Here is a 13,102-nt window from a genome sequence, read left to right as displayed (position 1 = left end):
ACCAAATGGCTTCCATTTAAATACATCTATATATAAGCAACCGGTGTAGCGAAACTTCCCAACAGTGTTGTGACACGTTCGTTCCATCACCATTTCCTCTACTCGTCAGCTACGATTTCGCCCGATTCTTCAGTTTCTTCCTGTATTATCTTTGCCAGGTGATAAATTTTTGTAGCCATTTGTTTATTTATTCTTTAATTAATTGCTGAACTTGATCAAATGATGTGTGTATTCCCTCATTTTTTATTGATCTGAAGCAGCTACGGTGATGGTTGGGACTGGAGTAGATATCGAAGCACCAATGGCGTTTAACGGAGATTTGGGGCACGAAAAATCTGCGGATCTCTTGGGCGTGGAGTCGTTTGATCTGTCGGCGGTGGTAGCGGAGCAAGTGCCACCGGTGATGGATTCGAGCACACATGATGATGGAGAGAAAAAGAGAGAGATAGTTTTAGGGAAGAACGTGCACACCACGTGCTTGGAGGTGACGGAGCCCGACGCTGACGATGAATCGACGGGGGATAAGGAGGCGTATATGGCCAGCATATTGGCCAGATACCGCAAAACGCTCGTCGAAAGGACCAAGCACCATTTAGGTATTCGAGACGCATGTCTATCTGCGGAAATTTTTGCAACCATTTACATAAGTTGAAACCGCATAAGTCGATTGAAACTGCAGAAGTCGAAGCAATTACCACTGAACTAGTGATTAAAAGAAAGTTTTGACGCCTAAATTAAACTGAATTTAGTGTGGACTATTGTCTAATTTGGGACGACAGTACCGAAACACCAGAGAGATTTGTTGCACTTTGTTTCTTGGTTTCTTTAGGTGTTATGGAATGTCTTTACAATTTTTTGTTTTATGTTTTCGACAGCTCTTAGCTGCTGGTAATATGTTTTGCGGGAGTTTCATATGAAAGCTTCCCCAGTCACTTGACACCGTCTTAATCCATGGTTCTTATCGTCTCTTAATTTGTTTCTTTTCCGACAGGATATCCTTATAATTTGGACTTTGATTATGGTGCACTTAGCCAGTTACAGCACTTTTCTATTAACAACCTTGGAGATCCGTTCATTGAAAGCAACTATGGTGTGCACTCAAGACAGTTCGAAATTGGTGTTTTGGATTGGTTTGCCCGTCTGTGGGAGATTGAAAAAGATGATTATTGGGGATATATCACTAATTGTGGAACTGAGGGCAATCTTCACGGCATCCTTCTAGGGTGGGTGTCTCTTGTCTGTCTTTGAGGTTCTAACTACTATTTACAGAGGTTTCTTTATAGATTTGGTCCAATTATCTTTCTGGTAATTCACATGTTTCGAGACCTTGAGCAACTCGTTTTACGATCATAGTTAATCGCTATGAGGGATGATATTATTAAATCAATATGCTAGATCATAGTTAATCGCTATGAGGGATGATATTATTAAATCAATATGCTAATACATGTGTTAATTAATTGTTTCATAAACTATTCTGAAAAGTGTTTTTGAGAAAAAAAAAATGTTTGCTCAAAAAGCTAAACTAATATATGCTTATGAAAAAGGCCATTTTCCCCTGCTTAGTTATACATCTGGGGTAAATAATTTTTTGTAATTATTTTAATTTTTTCAACTGTGGTTGTAAATATTAAAATTTGTAATTTCCAAAATTAAATTGTTAAAATAGAAGTTTGTTTGATTCAAATTACTATTTGGAAGAATCTGGTCTCGATTCTTACTTTTGAACGAAAAATTATTAACAGTGTTTGTTTAAGTGTCAAATTGCGTGACTTTCTATGTTGGCAATAACTTGAACATGGCCTTTGCTGCTTTTCGGTTGTGCCCATGTGGTGTTCGCCTGGAAAGCTTTAAGGTCCGTACTTCGTAATAAGTAGATCATTCTTTATTCCATTGTACAGGAGGGAAGTGTTTCCTGATGGAATTTTGTATGCATCGAAAGAATCACACTATTCTGTGTTCAAAGCAGCAAGAATGTACAGAATGGAATCTGTGAAAGTCGGGACTCTGTTAACTGGGGAAATAGACTGTAATGATTTTAAAACTAAGCTACTTCCAAACAAGGATAAACCAGCAATCATTAATGTCAACATAGGTAATTTCTTCTCTCTTTTCTGCCTCCAGGTCTGATGCTCACTAATGTTTGTTCACTATGTGAAGTGAGATTTTGTTTCCTTAAACTGTAAATATGGCTAAACATTGTTGAGTTATATCCCTGTTTTGATACGATATCTGCATTGCAGGAACTACTGTTAAGGGGGCTGTTGACGATCTTGATCTGGTTATACAGACACTTGAAGAATGTGGGTTTTCACATGATAGATTCTATATCCATTGTGATGGCGCTCTTTTTGGGCTCATGATGCCATTTGTCAAAAAGGTTTGCTCATTGTGCTTTCTGAGCTTCATTGTTATTTGTGCATTACAATACTAGTGGATGTGATTATTTATGCTGCACATCATTTCCGACATTGATCCTCCAAAAGCACGCAGCTGTAGGATCAAATATCTGCTCTGATTAGTGCTTGGGGAACAAGTTTTGCCATGAAATATAGCCCTGTAAAATAGTTATTGGAGAATTTAAACCTAGTGCTTTATTTAAGAAACTCTAGGACTAGGAGTTAGAGATGAAAAGTGTCACATAATCGAGTCATTTCGAATGCCGGTAAAAGAAGAGTAGAGAAAACCTAAGAGCCGACTTCTTGTCATATCTGAGGACCATGGGGATGCAATTTTTTAGGGTGCTCTTTACTTTATTTCGTTCATTTCGTTCAAGTTTGTTTAGGAATTTGGTTTACCACTCTTCTCTCTCTTAGTTCTTCGGGTCTTATTGCAGGCACCCAAGGTTACATTCAAGAAGCCCATTGGCAGTGTCAGTGTATCTGGCCACAAGTTTGTGGGATGCCCCATGCCTTGTGGTGTGCAGCTCACAAGGCTTCGACACATAAACGTCCTTTCAAGGAACGTAGAGTATCTCGCCTCAAGAGATGCAACAATCATGGGCAGCCGTAATGGCCATGCACCAATTTTTCTCTGGTACACCCTGAACAGAAAAGGCTACAAAGGGTTCCAAAAGGAAGTACAAAAATGCTTGAGGAACGCTCATTACTTGAAAGACCGCCTCATCGGAGCTGGCATTAGTGCAATGCTCAATGAACTGAGCAGCACTGTGGTGTTTGAACGACCTCGAGATGAGGAATTTGTTCGTCGTTGGCAACTTGCCTGCGAGGGAAATATGGCCCACGCAATTGTGATGCCTAATGTCACTCTTGAGAAGCTGGATTACTTTCTTAATGAATTACTTCAAGGTCGATCGCTTTGGTACTGTGACGAGAAAGTTCAGCCCCCCTGTCTTGCTGCAGATATAGGGTGTGACAACTGCTGCTGCGTTCTTCACAAATAATCGGTTTTCTTGGCCTTCTAGATGTGTTCTTCACAAATAATCAGTTTTCTAGGCCTTCTAGATGATTATCATGTCTATTTTTGCTCCTGGAGAACTCTGTTATGTTTTTTGTTTGGTAAGACGCTGTTTTGTTCGCTACAACTAAATTCTTAAATCATTTTTTGAAGTGCCTCACTCTTCCGATATAGTTAAGTATTTGATGCAACGAAATAAAATTTATTACCTGAACCAAGCAAATCCAGGGGATATAGGAAGTCAAATCAGGTGCGTAGATGTTGATCCTGTGAACTCTAATAAAAATGGTGGATCGTCGCTTATATCGCGAACAAAGAGTATTGTGTCTTGTGTTGCCTTCAACCAGCCGAAGATATCCGAAAATGTGAAAAAGCAAGTTTGTATATATGCATATATGTGTGCGTGTTCTTGGTAATATGATATCGCTGATATTTTTTGATAGGACGAGTATGATGATGAATCTGGTCTCGCAGTCATTCACAGGAAGTGTTTTTAAGCTGGTGAATCATTTGTTAGCAGAAAAATGTGGCATTCTTTAAACATATTCGTTGTGTTCCTTTTTTTTCGTTTCAGGGACCGCACTTCTCAGTAGATACGATACATACATATGGTATTCGATCGAAGTGTGGGTTGGCTTGCAGTCCGTGAAAATTATTTGTGAGGTCTTTCTTTGTGCTGGTTCTGTTTGGCAGTATGCTGTTTTTTTTTTTCCTTTTTTAAAAAAAAGTGTGTAACCGAGAGCCATGTTATATTTGTCTGGCACGATTAATGTAGATTTAGAGATCTATGTTATATATTAATAATGATATTGGAATGGAATGGATTTGTGGCAGTTGCTCTGTTCTTCACGAACTCATTGCATCACGGGTATCATTTATCCGTATAACTTAACGGGGCTCTCTTCCACGGGAGACGGAATAAGATGCAATATTAGATAGGAGAACCAAAATCGCCCTGCTAGTACAGAACATTTAAGTGAATTGAATAGGAAAAAGACACAGTTTAATCAAAAGCAGAGGTAGCGAACTACAAGTCCAGACCTTTAAAATAAGTATCAACGCCATAGCCAGTTCTTGAAAGAACGTCCTAATTAATCGCCATCGACGGCCAAAAATCTATGTATTACACTCATTTCTTGGAAGTTTAAATAATTAATTGAACAGAATCTGTTTTCTCAAATCCTAAATGCTACAACACCACAGATCAAACAATCTAGTTTGCATCTCACATGTAAAGCCGCAAGGGGACCAATCAACAATGATTCACGAAATCATTAATATAGAAACTAATAGACACAACTCATACGATACTAGGTGCATCACCGTCCCAGTTGCAAACAGCACGTCTCCAACGTGTTCTGATGCAATCCACCAAGGGAGCATGTTGAGCAGGTTGAGGCTTGGATACTTCAATTGAGATCTCCTTCCCACCGGGTTCATTTTTCACCGATTCAGTGGACACTTGCACATCCAAGAATTCCTCTGGTGTCCACCTCGGAGGAACTGAGACTCTCAATTTCGTTAATCTTGGTTTTTGAATAGGATTCTCACTTCCAAGTGACGCCAGGGAACCATTACCAATTGATTTTGCAATCCCATTAAAATGATAGAGATCAAAGACTTTCTTACCCATCAAACCAGTTGAATCCTTGACCCCTCCTAAACTCTTGTCTAAGTCCAGAAGTGACAGCCAGAATTCGCTCCATACGATGAAACCAGTGCTGCAGAGATGCTCAACCTTATCGGGTGGAAGATTAATGCAGGTTTCCTCAGTGACATGATGGAAGCCTTCAACACTAATGAACCCACCACCTCCACTCTGATCTTGGGCATCAAAAGCCCTCCGAATCTGTGTTTCTCTACGCTCAAATTCATTCTCCTCCTGGACTTTCGTGTCTAGAGCAAACAAGACTGTGTAGTGGGATTCACTTCCAATAACCCATATCGGCCACTTAGGGCATTTCAGATACTGGCCAACCTTGCAAAAATTAAGGGACTCTAGCAGGGTCAGGAACCCGACTTCCACAGTTGTTGAGATACCTTTTACAAACATGCCACTGCCTAAGTCCATCTTCCCATCAAACACATTAGCGACGGCACTTCCAGAAAGTAAAAGGTTGACGATTTCCTATTTGAGAAAGAACATGTTAGATGCGAACTGTTTCAGTAACCATGCAAAACCACCACGATTATCCAACAGAAATGAAATTATCACCAATCTGTGGTCACCTGAGATGCATGCCCAAATGGGGCAGTGACTAACGGTTGACCGGGGTCATCCCTGTCTTCTTGAACATTGTCCTGATGGAAAAACAGGTACTGAATACATTAACTTACACCATTAACAAATTAGCAGTGATTTGAATAAGAATATTACGGCACATTAGGTGTTGATTTTGAAACGTAGTTTAGATTAGTATACAAGATATCAGAATCCTTCATTTCTTCCACGACCAATGGATGGAGATGATTTTGAGCGGTCAAATAGAGTTCAACATAAAGATAAAGTAACGTCTCTTGGAGAAAACATCTAGTCATCAAAAATTGGTAAACAAACCTGTCTTCTTCATGTTGAAAAGCAGAAGTCCTATTATTAATAGGTGTTACCAAGTAAAGTGAATATATACCAATTTTTGGTAATATTTAGCAAAGTTACCTCTAACTTGAAAGGCTATTGAAAAGAAAGGGGCAATGTCCGAAAAAAGGAAAAAGAAAAAGATAGAAAGGGGCAAAATAATAGTCACTTCCTTAAGTTAAAAGGTTCAGCTAGCATCCGAATTCCAATTATTGTTCGTTGGTTAAGAACAGTTTCAGCACATTATTTATCTTTAAGGTCAAATTTATATCACTTGTCAATGAGGTACCATTATTCCTCGGTTATAGATTTTGTGAAAAAGCATGATTTAACATGAGAAAGAATAGCATACCAGTCCTCTGGAGAGCAAGGCAGCTATTAAAAAGAGCATTGCTCCCATACGACTTCGAAAAATAGGAAGCATTGCTTCAAGTTTTTGAAATGCACTCAACTGTGAAGTGCAGGTGTTGATTCTCAAAACCTTCAGCAAATCAGAACCAGATTCAAAAGAAAGACCTTCAAGTGCTTTTGCCAATACCTGTGCAGCAAGTTACAAAAAAATCGAGAGAAAGAATCATGTATTGGTACGACGGTGGATATCCTACAAAATTCTCACCAAGCATACTACTTAAATAACTTAAATGGCAACTTCATTATCAATAAAATATTTCACATAAAGGAGCAGTCACAAAGGTTTTAGTGCAATAAAATGCCATAGAAACTGTGACAAAAGTAAATGAAGTCTGAATTTACCTCATCCTTAGACCCATCGATGGACTCAACAGTATCACCATCAAGAATATCCAGAGATGCTATCACCACTCTTTCATTACTTCCACACAGAAAGAGTATCTCACTCATACTCCTCACCAAAGCTCTGTCCAAATATAGACAAAATTACTTCCGTAACAACAAAGATTTATAATCAGTAAAAAAAATCAAAATCCAAAAATTAATTAGCATTGGTTTCTACAAAAAAAACAAAAACAAATAAAAATATCAGATGCCCAACCTCTTCTCGATCAAGAAAATATTAGTTACAAATAATTTCAGAGTATGGTGATTTACAATTTTAACTATCGGTTAGTATAATATGTAAAACTTGAATTCAGGGTACAATGCACTAACTACACTATAATACTCGAATATCAGGAAAAAAATTTATACTTTCTTTATCAGAAGTCACTACGATAATTCAACTAAAACCAAATCACTCTCTATTCTCTTCTTTCATCAGAGTTTTGATGCCTTTGTCCTGGTTAGCTTTAAAGCTGTATGAAGAAAAGATCCAACAATTTGAACAGGAAAATAATATATGTAAAAATAAGGATCCTTTATGTCTATTTGTAACCTTCTATCTAGAAGCCAGCGGTTTATTCGGTTATTTTATGCATAGACATATGAATTCATTAACTCTTTATCTTTTCTTTGTTCCTATCTAAAAGTTTCAGCAATTGAGACTAAAGCAGCACCAAGCAGCACCATTAAGAAATAATTAAGAGGACTTCATTACCTTGATCTGTTTTCCTCTGTGAGATGATGAAAAATATCTGCTGCAGAGTCATTATGTGTAACTCTTCTCGCGGTCATATCCGCGTGCAAGTTCGGAAAATTACCTGATTCCTCAGGAGAAAATAGAAGATATTTAAGTACAAAAGCCTGCAGAGAGAAGAGATTATATTGTAAGGAGAGCATTATACTGTGAGATGCAGACATGAATCAGGTTAAAAGTGGAATTTTTCTTCCGCGTGTAGCACAAATGTAATGACTACTGATATACAACAATAATAAGTCGAATTTGAATTTCACTAATTCTGTATCCGGAAACTCAGAAGACTTTAGAAGCATCCTAAAACCCAAAACAAGAACTAGTGAGTCCATTATTGATCAAGACTAACGAAGTGTTGAAAGTAGAAACCACGAAGTGTTGATAGTAGAAACCAATGTCGGTGATTCAGTCATCCTTCTCTCCAATTTTTTCACTGTCCTTACACTTGGATTATATTCAATCTGACTTCCCAATTTCTACCCATACACACTTCACTTTGTCAAAGATGCACGTTTTTTCTTTGTTCATGACCAATTTACGGCGATAAACTTTTAGCACATCTTCCTAGACACACATAAACACATGGAAATGGAAAACTATCCTATAAGCGTTAACATTTTGACACTAAATAGAGCTAATTAATCAAACTTTTCCATAGCATTTACTCCACATAAGCGACCATGTAATGAAGTTGCGTTGATTTTCAATCCTCAAACTACTAGTAGCATTGCTACTCACTTTTAAGGAATTTAGCTCGCATATGACTTAAATTTTTTTTCTAACATAAAAGAGAGAAAAATTATGTAAAACGAACTAGCACCCATTATGAACCGCAACTCGCAAGAATCCAGGTAAGAGGACACCATAATGTTTAGTGAAACATTTTGTGAAAAATTACATGAGAAAATTGAATTAAAATTTTCATTCACGAGGATGTCATGCTAGAACTAAGATCAAAACCATGGGTAAAAAACAAGAAAATCATGTATATGTTATTCCGGAGAAAAATATAATTTCTTGGAAAAATCATTGTAAATAACATTTTCAGGTTTTCACCTGCTTAACCGACTAGTTGACTAATAATTAATTCTTTCCATCAGTCCATATGAATGGGGAATATGCCAAAAGAGATGGCATTATAAAGACTTAAAATTTAAAAAAAAAATTACATGAACAGCCTAAACTAAAGGCGCTCTCTACTAAAACGATTTTTTATTATTTTTCAAGTTACTGTTTGATGACATATGAAATGGTGGTGTGGAATGATAGTTCAGCAAAAGATATCAAATTACATTTCCACGTCAAATTAAAATGTACGATCAAAACGGACAAAACTGACCGATTTACTCATAGCTGGCAAAATACATGGAAGGAGCTAATAATTTCAACCTAAGAAGCTCATAAGATGCGTAGTGTCATTGTGAAAAATGATGACCATATTTTAGGCTTTTAGCTGGTCAAGTTATCATGTCTGATCGATGTAAGATGTTGAGAATTAACAAAACATAGTTGAAGTCGAAAGTTACTCCATTCCTTTAAAAAAGAAAACGAAAGTTACTATATATGCTATATGTTTAGCACAACGAAAATCCAAAATATTAACATCTGACAACAAAAAGTTCAACTCAAGCGAACCACAAGATAAAAGGACTTTTTAAAGCTAGAACAACCACCACACACTTTTGTTCTAGCTTTTCCACGACTCTGTTAATTATCTATGCGTATACACGTTCGATCGGGAAACACCGTCACGGATAACATCAAGACGAGCTATGAACAATAGAATTTTGGTCAAAAGCTCACCAATGAAACAAGAATTACGAGCATTTTACAAAAAAGAATAACTTCTATGTAAAGTTGATGATCCTGAAATATCGTATTGGCATCTGAAAGACAGAGATGTTAACATATAAGCTTCCAACAAACAACAAATACAACCCGATATCTTTCATTGGTAGTAGCACAGTTAAATAAAAAGGAGCTAGCGAAGTAAATAAATATAACATTGATTGAGCTACAATACCTCCCCCAGAGTTTAGATGCTAGAGGTTTTTTTGGCTCTTTCTATGTTTTTAATGTTCTAACAATTTAATAAAGAACAAGGCGGGGCAGAATTGCAGACAAAAGATCCAAAAGTCTAAAACATAATTACATAAAAGAACCTTCTAGGTTCAAGTCATACTAGCAATGTCAAATTAGAAATAGCATTGTTACTTGTACAGCTGCTAACACGCCACATGGCCCACCCTCATGCTGCACTAATCCCATAGATGTTTCTGGATCAGGACTAAACCTGCAGAGGGAGTTTTTGTTCCAAAGCATTAGAAAAATATATGGACAAGCTCATTTTTTGCCAATGAGCAATCGAAGTACTAAGGTCAACTCACAAGGAGAATTGTCTGCTTTAAAAATAAATAAAATTCAACAAAATCACAGTGCAACATAGGTATGCTCATGAAAATTGAATTAACAACATATTTGAGACCAAAAGACCGTGATACTAACATGGCCATCAGATATATATTAAATGTGTCGTACCAACATTTACCATTTCCAAGTTCCTGACATCTATGTATTGAGATTCTTAAAGTTCTTTGAGCCTTACGTATGGGTGCATGGTTCCAAACATAATGTAGAGTCAAGACTGAACAGCAATACAAAATCTGAATGGCCTTGAAGAAAATCAGGCATTTGCAACATTAGTTTCTTTTCAGGTGAAAGAAACAAATTTGATCAAATTAAACCCATAAATTCAAAATGGTTGTTAAAGGTGGACAAAAATCCAATTTTTCAGCTGTCAACACCTCTATATGCCGTTAATCTATCATCACAGGAAAGATATCTAAGAAAGTACAAATTTCAAACTTGTCAATACATGGTTTTCTTAAATCGCCAGTACATGAAATTCTGAACTATGCCATGTGTCCCACATTTAAGAAAAGAACACTTGACAAAAGTTGCCTGATCAAAATAACAATATAATCATACCATCCTTTGGACTATGGTGGAAAACAAACTAGAAATCGACTACAAAAAATTTGAGCTCGAACTCAGTCAAGCTCAAAATAACAGAGCTCGAGCTTGAGGTCTTTAGACCTCAGCTTACAAGTTGGCTCGTGAGTTCAGATTGCATTGTCAAAATTTGTTTAAGAGCATTTTAGCAAGTTTAGATCATTCAAGCCTGAGTTCTAACGTGCTAATGAGGCCCCAAAAATCCTTAGCTCGATGAACTTGAATTCAGCCAACTAAACTCATCGTATACCCTGTTTAAAACATAATAAAAAAATTTACTACAAAAACTTTGCACGAAAGTTCAATTTTAAACATATTAACTACTGCATAACATAGCAAAAGCCAAAAGCACAAGTGGAAAATTAAAAAAAGATGTCATCAGTGCGACTTTTTTATGTCATCATTGATCGAAAAAATTCAAAAAGCTTCCAACTATATTCTTATTTAAGACTCACATGCTAAATGCTCTTACCCCTTCAAATTCAAGACAAAATCGAAAAAGGATTCCAGCATTACCATCTTGAATACAGGTGTGAGATGCATAATGATAACAAGAAACTACGGCACCAACCGTTAATAAACCCAAGAAACATATAATACCCATCATCATCAACCGAGAGACCAAGATACACATTAAATGTCACTGAGAGACAACTTCATCGTGTTTCCATCAACCTATAAAACCTCATTCAAAGTCAATCTACGATTTCTACAATTTCTAATCACATTATGTTCAATTCGTTTATTCAAACAATTTTACCTAATTCCCTGATTGCTCCACTGCGCAAGCACGTCTTTACTAACTCTGTTCCCAAAAATCATCGAGAAGAGCTTATTAGCCTCATCTCCCGATAACAAAGCCCCAAGACTTTCAGTTTTCACCTCGGCTTTCTCCAAGTTGATACCCTTGCCTTTCTTCTCAGCTTCTAAACCCCTAATTTCCACATCCTTCACCTTCCCCACATTCTTCACAGCACTCGTCGCCATCTGCTTCTCCGCAGCATTCTTAGCTGCTGCCATCCGCTTCTCCGCAGCAGCAGCCATCAATTCCCGCTGCAACCTTCGATTCTTTACCTCAGGCGATTCCTCCGAAGGTGCCGCCTCGCTACCAACAGGTGTATTCTCCATCGGCTTGCTCCTCTTTGGCTCCGGTGACTCGTTCTGTTGCATGCTCAGTCTCAATGCCATCTTCAAATCCTCCTCCTCTTGATCCGCCATTTACATATGTACAGATCGAATTACAAAAATCAATCTCCAACATGAAAATCAGATTCCCATTCGAGATTAAACTTCAATAATCGAGTAACTAGGGTTTCAAATTCAATCCGAGGAACTTAGGTCCAATTGACGAAAATTGATCCAATCACCAAAAATTATTCTCGAAGATTAACCAAAATGCAAAAGTAATTTAATATATATATAATCTGACACACAGAATCGGGAATAGGGACAGGGCTTTAAACTGAAATGAACGGAAAATTGTCAGGATGTGGAAATAGTAAACGACGACGTTCTCTTCAATCTTGACATATAACAAAAATTTATTATAACGAAACCATTTTTATAATTTTTAATTTTAATAAAATATTTAAAATTTTCACAAAATATCATTCAATAAATCGTCAAATTACACTTTAGTCTATCGATAATGATAAAAAAAATTTGTACACACGCATTGCGTGTGCATATTAACTAGTATATATAATCGTAAAGTCTATTTTATCCTTGAGTTCGATTATATTCACAACCGTAATTGCACACTCAGACAAAATTGAATTTTGTAAGCAAAAGCATTCCTTACGTTTTTCATATAAAATACGCAGATAGTTTCTAGAAATCGTGTTATTGTTTATTGCATGTAATCTTTATCTGTGAGATATTAACCCTACCGATATTCACAATAAAAAGTAATACTCGTAACATAAAAAGTAATATTTTTTCATGAATGACCTAAATAAGAAATATGTCTCACAAAATACGACCCGTAAGACCGTCTCACACAAGTTTTTCCCATCTTTCAAGTATTGATTATATAAATACATATACCAATGTGATATTAATAAAAAGGTGAATGGTGCCCAATGATTTTTACCTAAATTATATTGACCATATGTCAATAAGACATAAGTGTCAATTTGATAATTTATACATAGGTGATAGTAAATGTTTTTTTTAAAAATAATTAGATAAATATTTTTCTTAAAAAAATAATTATTTAGGAAGGAGAATTTTTACATTAGTCTTCAACTCCTCCCATGTTGAAACGAAACATTTGGTGTCACTTGACCAAGAGGAGGATTAGTTCATCATGAAAAAAAAAATTGAAAAAAAAAACAGTTTGTATATATCTGACCAGTAGGGATGTAATCGAGTCGAGCCGAGCCGAACTTTTGAATGTTTGAGCTTGGTTCGTTTCTAATCGAGCCGAGCTCGAGCTTTATTTAACGAATATATGCATGGCTCACGAGCTTATTCAAGCCTTTATCGAGCCGAGCTCGAGCTTTATTTAACGAATATATGCATGGCTCACGAGCTTATTCAAGCCTTTA

At 36.6% G+C, this 13,102-nt stretch overlaps 2 protein-coding genes across 4 annotated transcripts; one reads left to right on the top strand and one right to left on the bottom strand.

Annotated features, from left to right (window-relative positions):
• On the top strand, window positions 1-3,569 carry LOC142545902 (serine decarboxylase-like). 3 transcript variants are annotated; one of them, XM_075653332.1, is made up of 6 exons: window positions 1-158; window positions 261-596; window positions 992-1,223; window positions 1,902-2,095; window positions 2,244-2,380; window positions 2,837-3,569. In XM_075653332.1, the coding sequence occupies exons 2-6, from the start codon at window positions 269-271 to the stop codon at window positions 3,401-3,403; spliced, it is 1,458 nt and encodes a 485-aa protein (XP_075509447.1). In that variant the 5' UTR covers window positions 1-158; window positions 261-268; the 3' UTR covers window positions 3,404-3,569. The 3 variants fall into 3 exon arrangements, with proteins under 3 accessions (XP_075509447.1, XP_075509449.1, XP_075509448.1); XM_075653334.1 differs by having other exon boundaries at window positions 29-158; window positions 258-596; XM_075653333.1 differs by having other exon boundaries at window positions 50-142; window positions 258-596.
• An 868-nt stretch (window positions 3,570-4,437) lies between these two features.
• On the bottom strand, window positions 4,438-12,029 carry LOC142545903 (uncharacterized). Its single transcript, XM_075653335.1, has 7 exons — window positions 11,314-12,029; window positions 9,756-9,834; window positions 7,506-7,651; window positions 6,746-6,869; window positions 6,345-6,530; window positions 5,647-5,718; window positions 4,438-5,545 (listed from the first exon to the last, which is right to left on the bottom strand). Exons 1-7 carry the CDS (start codon window positions 11,769-11,771, stop codon window positions 4,718-4,720), a joined length of 1,893 nt encoding a protein of 630 aa, XP_075509450.1. The 5' UTR covers window positions 11,772-12,029; the 3' UTR covers window positions 4,438-4,717.
• Between the last annotated feature and the right edge of the window lie 1,073 nt (window positions 12,030-13,102).

The sequence above is a fragment of the Primulina tabacum genome, chromosome 5 (genome assembly GCF_025594145.1).
Source record: "Primulina tabacum isolate GXHZ01 chromosome 5, ASM2559414v2, whole genome shotgun sequence".
NCBI lineage: Eukaryota > Viridiplantae > Streptophyta > Magnoliopsida > Lamiales > Gesneriaceae > Primulina > Primulina tabacum.
Note: the sequence above shows the minus strand (reverse complement) of the source record. Positions and strands in the feature narration are given on the sequence as shown.

What these genes read in the sequence shown, in the direction of transcription:
- LOC142545902 (XM_075653332.1), top strand. Translation starts at nt 269, where the DNA reads ATGGTTGGGACTGGAGTAGATATCGAAGCACCAATGGCGTTTAACGGA. An exon ending in CTTCACGGCATCCTTCTAGG is followed by an intron (nt 1,224 to 1,901) that starts GTGGGTGTCTCT and finishes TCCATTGTACAG; the next exon opens with GAGGGAAGTGTTTCCTGATG. An exon ending in AATCATTAATGTCAACATAG is followed by an intron (nt 2,096 to 2,243) that starts GTAATTTCTTCT and finishes TCTGCATTGCAG; the next exon opens with GAACTACTGTTAAGGGGGCT.
- LOC142545903 (XM_075653335.1), bottom strand. Translation starts at nt 11,771, where the DNA reads ATGGCGGATCAAGAGGAGGAGGATTTGAAGATGGCATTGAGACTGAGC. An exon ending in CCTTGCTCTCCAGAGGACTG is followed by an intron (nt 5,719 to 6,344) that starts GTATGCTATTCT and finishes TTTTTCCATCAG; the next exon opens with GACAATGTTCAAGAAGACAG. An exon ending in CATTTGGGCATGCATCTCAG is followed by an intron (nt 5,546 to 5,646) that starts GTGACCACAGAT and finishes TTTCTCAAATAG; the next exon opens with GAAATCGTCAACCTTTTACT.